The sequence below is a fragment of the Abramis brama genome, assembly GCF_963993115.1.
Source record: "Abramis brama genome assembly, chromosome: 12".
In the NCBI taxonomy this organism is placed as follows: Eukaryota; Metazoa; Chordata; class Actinopteri; order Cypriniformes; family Leuciscidae; genus Abramis; species Abramis brama.
In genome coordinates, this window is record NC_139974.1 from 13,613,669 (window position 1) to 13,620,795 (window position 7,127).

Consider the following 7,127-nt stretch of genomic DNA (forward strand, 5'->3'; position numbering starts at 1 on the left):
TTAACTTCAAGTGGTATTAAAAATGCGTGTGTACAAGTGGTTTCAAAATGTTTTACTGTTTTAAAACAGTAGAGAAGATTTTCATTATCATAAGACAATGCATACTCATGAATTAAACTGACGAGTCTTTCATTAGCCAGTATATTTATTTTATTCAGAAAGAGGCTTGGAGAAAATGGACGTTTTAGATATAATTTTGTCTTTTGTTAAACCCTGAATAATAACAGAAATGCAACATAGCGAATAGCTACACATATAATAGTGATACAACGTTTGAATGATTCAGCAAAAGTACACACTCAAGTATATCAAGAATAATGGCAAGCATTTACCAAACTGAGATAACAATTACAGCACAATTAAACGCACTGAACAATTTATACTTTTTTTTTCAGGCTGAAAAGAGCTTTAAATTGATATACTCGAACACTTCAGAACACTCCTCTGAAACCATCTCAGTGTTTAGAAACAAGATTCAAACCCATTTGTGTAACTGTAACATAAACCTTCCATTTATGAGACTTTGAAAAATTAAATCTGCATCTAACTGTAAAAAATAACATGAAAATAAAAGGTTTCTGCCTTAAATTAAGTACAATGACCTTGGATGTTTAAGTAATTTCAACTTAAATTACATTAAACTGACTTTAACAATGAGTTGAATATTGTATAACTATAACTAAGTTGAAAATGGCTTAACTTATGTTGAGTTAAAGCAATGTAAAAACGTTTTTTACAGTGTAGATGCTGTCTTACTAATATTCTGCAAACATCTGTTTCAACTGTCACTAAAATTCACTAAAATATCACTTAGCCTATGCATTGACACTGGACTGCAAACTTGACTAACCATTGAAACAGACATAAAGAGACAATTTTCCACACTAACACCATCAAGATATTATATTCAAAACCTAAAACACAACATGTTAATTTTAAATAATTGAAAACACAGTCAATTGTGATAAAGAAAATATGCAACTTCACATTTGCACATTTGTTGAGAAACCATGTACAAACCCATGTGGTGGGATTTAGCTTATCAGCTCACGAATACAATCATATGCTGTCTACCAATTTATGATACAAGAGAGTAAATTAAAAAGGTGAAATATTCATTCTTTAGATGTAAGAAGGTTTTTTTTTACACATTTTTTATAGGTACATTAATTTATAGTCATCTAAATATAGTCAAAATAGTCTTTATTATATGTATATATATATATATATATATATATATATATATATATATATATATATATATATATTATACTTGATGTTAAATGTTTCACTTTGTTCTATCCTAGTTTAATAAGAAGAGTAAAGTCATTAAATATAAGCAAGGTATTCACCTTCCACTTAAAGTCTACACAGTACACAGTGTGGCGCTTATTAACATTTCTCTGTAAGTTTAAGCTGGCCATAGCATGCATTTGGGGCGGGACAATCTGTTTTAAGCGACCAATGGCAATCAAGGGGAGTATTTAAGAAACATTAAATATTATATAAATAACAATAATTATTTTTGCATTTCCTTTTGGTTGCGCTACTGGCACATAATTACAATTTAGCCCAACTAAAAAAATAATTACATAAATAAATAGATGTATTTATTTTTAGGTCCTTTATCTTTTTATTCATGCATTCCTTCATGGTTCATCCGAAATGTGCTTATTTACAATAAACTTACATAAAAGGAGCATATACAACTTGAGTCTAAATATATTTCAGTGTGACATTGTCAGATGGCCAATGCACATATAGTTTGTCCATCAAAATACCCCCACCAAAATAGCTAGACTTCCTTTTTAAGTTTAGATTAATTTATATACAGACGTAAACTAAGTTAACTCTCATTGAATATTCTTGAAACAACTGAAACTGCAGAATTAAGCAATTTCAGCATTTTTCCCCCAGGGGTCTGGAGAGGAAGAAGGCCACTCATTAATCACAATGGCAATCCCTAAAGATGTTTTCAGATCAATATGTATTCAATTTACCCTGCATTATGGAATGCACTGCGATTTTAATTAAGAATCATGACTTTAGCAAATGATGCAACCATGCAACTTAATTTCAGTTTCCAGGGAACTGTGGGAAGTGAATGAGACGGGAAGATGAATTTGACTGTATCAAGCATGACTTTTTTTTATTTTTTATAAAGATAAAGTGAAACTTTCAAAGTGCTGTCCCTGCAGTTTGTGTAGTCGTGTTACGGCAGATCGCTAGCACTCAGAGATTAAATGCAGTGTGTAGCTGTTGTGGGTTTATCAGGCCTGACTGAAAGTCTCCTTACTAAAGTCACAGTTCTCCGGATACAGAAGCTTCTTATCAGGGAACAGCTCGTCTGTCGGTGTCAAATCGTCTATCTCAGTTGAAAAATGCCCAGTGCTTCCCACCGTTGACGTTTCCTTGGCAACACTGTAGGTTAGTGCCACACTATAGGCTGGCTTGTTCACCAGAGCGGTGCGTCCGCAGCGGCAGAGCCTTCTGAAGGCAGCGCGGAACTTTTGAGACATGGCGTTGTAGATAAGAGGGTTAATGGCGCTGTTGAGGTAGACACATGAGCGGCAGAACAGCAGAAACCAGGTGTCCAGGTAGGCTTCTTGCAGGAAAGAGTTCACCACCACCAGAGTGCGGTACGGCATCCAAAGCACAGCGAACAAAATAACCACCACTGCCAGCATTTTTGTAACCTTTAATGAAGAAATCACAATAACCATGTTAGGAAATGTATTAAATGTATCGGGTTAAATTGCAATTCAGTGTAATAGGTAATGTTTGTTATGACATCTATCCGTCTGTCTGTGTGTGTGTGTGTGTGTGTGTGTGTGTGTGTGAGTGTGTACAGAGGTTTATATTACATTGTGGGGACCAAATGTCCCCACAAGGGTAGTAAAAGCTGAGATCACCTACATAAACCTACACCAGCCAGCGGTCCCCACGAGGGAAACATAATAAATTCTATATATTTTTTGAAAATGTAAAAATGCAGAAAGTTTTCTGTGATTGGGTAGGGTTTAGGTTAGGGAATAGATAATGCAGTTTGTACAGTATGAAAATCATTACGGCTATGGAGAGTCCCCACAAAGATAGCGAACCAGACGTGTGTGCGTGTGCGCATGTGTGAGTGTGCGTGTGCGCATGTGTTTGTGCATCTGCCTATATATCTGTCTGTCTGTCAGGGTAGATAGGTAATTAGACAGACAGACAGACATAGATCTATCTATCTATGTATCTATCTATCTATCTAGGTAGATAGACATAAATACAGATAGATAGATAGATAGATAGATAGATAGATAGATAGATAGATAGATAGATAGATAGATAGATAGATAGGATGGGATGGATGTTCTTTACACCATAGTCTATAATTTCATCCAACCTGGAAAGAGACACAAAAATACTTTGGCTTGCATAACAAATAAAATGCATAATTGTATTATGTGTTCTAATAATCGTTTGTTTAAATTAATTAATTCATGAAGAACAATACAAATATGTGCTAGTACTGGACCTGAAACAAGTTTTGTTTAGCTCTATGATTTGTATGGATACATTTAGAGCCTTTTGTTGTTTCCAAATATTAAAGTTTTGAACCTTGAAGGAGATCCTCTCACCTGTCTTCTGGATGCTGCGGTTGTACTGGAGCAGCGGCTGGAATTCTTCATTTTGTTCTTTTTGGCTTTGGAGAAGTTGTCATGCCCGTTCTTGTCCGACGGGAGAGGGTTAAGAAACAAGATTCTCGCAATGAGGCCGTACAGGACAGTGGCAAGAGTGAGCGGCAGGACAAAAAAGATGCCAAAATCGACAAAATATATGGGTAGATAAAGGTTTCTGGACACTTTGTAAGCGCACGTTATTATAGTCACATCCTTGTAGGGAACCTGTTGGATATCGGACAGGTAAAACCACATTACGCAGTAAAGAGACGTGAAAACCCAAACTCCAAAAATGATCTTCTTCGCGCGCGAGAGCGTGCATAAAAACTGCGCTTTGATTGGGTGACATATAGCGATGTATCGCTCTATAGTGAAGGCTGTTATGGAGCACGAGGATGCGTTGATTCCTAGATACTGGAAGTATGTGATGCACAGGCACCCCGCGTGCCCAAAAATCCATGAACCGAACAAACTGTCCGCTATGCTTGGCAGACCGGCTGCGATCAACACCATCAGGTCTGCGACCGCCAAGCTAACCAGATAGCCATTGGTCGGGGTCCGCATATGTTTGGTTGTGAGGACCACCAGGATGACCATGACGTTTCCAACTATCCCGAAAGCGCATATGAGGAAAACCACGAGGACGCTGATCACTTTGTATTCGACACTGCGGTCCGTCCAAGTTTCCAGAGTCTCGTTGAATACGGTGAAGTTCTCCATTCTCAAAAAAATTCCCAGGTTCTTTAAAGATCAGATTAAAAATAATTTGAATTCCGTTGAGTTGACATAAATGCGGTTCATCCCTCTTAGAACTTTGCTTTCTTGATTTGTCTGTTTAGTTTTTGTTCATCAGGAAAAAAAGAGATTAAAAAAGCTAATTTACATACATTTAAAATGTTTAATCACAGCCTAGCCTAAGTAAAAAAAATATCCTCCGGTCTCTATTCTCCTCAAAATGTTGTGGAATAGACTATAGATGTGCTCTCCACTGTTGCAGTGTATCAGATGATGGATCTCCTGTCTGGTGCTGAATTTAGCTAATCTCGCCTTTGGCTGCGTGATCAGAAAAAGGGGCGTTTTACGCACGCACACTTTTCAGTCAAATGAAACCTAGCTAGCATGCTTTTTGAGTCTTTTAAACTATCTTAAGACTCCTTGGTTGATTTTTATGGTCCTGTTATTATACTAGGTCATTGAAATGCGATACAACATTGATTTAAGAATATGAAAGATTTCAATTGACAGATGGATCAATATGCCTGTCTCATTCATGTTCATTTTTGTGACTTGATTAGGATGACTTAGGTGACCATGCTTATTACACAACTGTGTGGGGTGTAGACCTACATCGTGGGAATTTTATAAAGACTTTTTAAAAGAATTTCTGTCCGCATAAGATGGGGTACGATGTGTGGTTTACCCTAAGCAAACCATTTTCACGTTTTAATTTTACTTAATTTTTACAAGGTTTTTAAGATGGATGCATTTTTCTCAGTTACCAAAACACGTGTCTTTCAAAAAGCATGTTTGCGAACATGCCAACTAATTCCTTTGCAAAAGGTTCTTTATAGAGGAAAAGGTTCTTTAAAATTTTAAAATGCTCTTCACACTATAAAAATGGTTCCTTTAAGAACTGTTCAAGGTTCTTTGGGAAACCAAAAATGGTAATTCTATGAGAATGTTTATTTTTAAGAGTGCCTCACTTGTTTCTATTTAAATTAACCCTCGGTTTCACAGACAAGGCTTAACTCTAGTCCTTAAAATATGTCAGGGCCATTGTTTCGTCTCAAGAAGTACACCAGTAATGTTTTTTCTACATTTCACGTTTATAAAAGCTATTTAAATGTTGTAATTGAAATAAGATCTAATTAGGGCTTAATCTAAGATCTGTTTGTGAAACCAGGCCATTGTGTTTTTGACAGGTATCTGTGAGGGTTATGTTTAGTGGAAGGGGTCGTGCATGAGATAATATCATTAACCTGATAAAAAAAAAACAAAGGAAGTCTATGAGATATCCACGCAAATATAGTGAAACACATGTGTGCGTGTGTGTTTTGTATGTGTATGTTTGTACCTACTTATTTTTGGGGACAAATTTGTACCAAGAAGTGAGCTAAACATGACAAAATCTCCCCAAAACTCCTTTTGGGGACATCGTCAGTAAAAAAACAAAAACAAAAAAAACTGTGTGGTATGGGTTTTCTCTTCTGAGAAAACCCAGATTTTCATGCATCCTGCACATGCATGTGTCCCAATAACTCAGAGTGGAGTGAACAACCTTGATTATGTGCCTAAAACACACGTCCATCACAATACATTACACATTACAATAGTTGTGACAATGTACTGTTACATTAACGATTAACCTCTGTGACCTCACATTATGAAAAAAATGTTCATCGAAAACACCACGTTGGCCACAATTATTGGCACCCCTAGAATTTTTTTATGAGTAAAATATCTCTGAAGTATATTCCCATTCATATTTACCATTTTTTAGCACACCAGGGTGACTAGGAACATGAAATTGTTTAGCTATGACTTCTTGTTTCACAGGAGTTTAAATATGAGGAAACGCAAAGGCCAAATTCCCTTAATCCTCCATCACAATGAGTAAAACTAAAGAATAAAGTTCTGATTGTTGACCTTCACAAAATAGAAAGTGGCTGTAAAAAAAATAGCTAAAGCATTGAAAATCCCCGTTTCCACCATCAGAGCAATAATTAAGAAGTTCCAATCAACTAAAGATGTTAGGAATCTGCCAGGAAGAGGACGTCTTAATGCAGGGCGAGGAGGAGAGTTTGAGTGGCCAAAGACTCTTCAAGGATCAGAGATGGAGAATTGCAGAGATTAGTTGAGTCTTGAGGTCAGAAAGCCTAACAATAAAAATAGGACTGGGTTTTCAGCATAGAAACAGCAAATACATATAATATAGCCACATGGTGTACATGCTAGCATGAGGTCACTGAACGAATTCTAGTTATTTATCAAAAATTTGAATTCTCTAAAGTAAACATACAACATCTAAGAAATAATTTGAGTAACTGTTAAGTTAAGATTGACCTTCCCAGTCTTAGTTACAATATCATCAAATATACAGTAAAGAAAATGCATGGGTAACACTTTACAATAAGGTTCAACATTAGTTAATACCTTGACATGAACTAAGAATGAACAATACTTCTCCAGCATTTATTAATCTTAGTTAATATTGATTTCAACATTTACTAATACGTTATTAAAATCAAAGGTTGTATTTGTTAACATTACAGTTAATGCACTGTAAACTAACATGAACAAACAATGAACAGCTGAATTTGTATTAACTAACTAACAAACATTAATAAATACTGTAACAAATGTATTGCTCATTGTTGGTTCATGTTAGTTAATACATTAATGTTAACTAATGAACCTTATTGTAAAGTGTTACCATAAAATTGGACCACATACTTTTATGTC

At 35.7% G+C, this 7,127-nt stretch overlaps 1 protein-coding gene across 1 annotated transcript; it reads right to left on the reverse strand.

Annotated features, from left to right (window-relative positions):
- Positions 1–1,334: 1,334 nt before the first annotated feature.
- On the reverse strand, positions 1,335–5,912 carry trhrb (thyrotropin-releasing hormone receptor b). The gene is made up of 2 exons (XM_084131253.1): positions 3,624–5,912; positions 1,335–2,696 (listed from the first exon to the last, which is right to left on the reverse strand). Exons 1-2 carry the CDS (start codon positions 4,383–4,385, stop codon positions 2,271–2,273), a joined length of 1,188 nt encoding a protein of 395 aa, XP_083987379.1. The 5' UTR covers positions 4,386–5,912; the 3' UTR covers positions 1,335–2,270.
- Between the last annotated feature and the right edge of the window lie 1,215 nt (positions 5,913–7,127).

What these genes read in the sequence shown, in the direction of transcription:
- trhrb (XM_084131253.1), bottom strand. Translation starts at nt 4,385, where the DNA reads ATGGAGAACTTCACCGTATTCAACGAGACTCTGGAAACTTGGACGGAC. An exon ending in CCGCAGCATCCAGAAGACAG is followed by an intron (nt 2,697 to 3,623) that starts GTGAGAGGATCT and finishes TCTTCATTAAAG; the next exon opens with GTTACAAAAATGCTGGCAGT.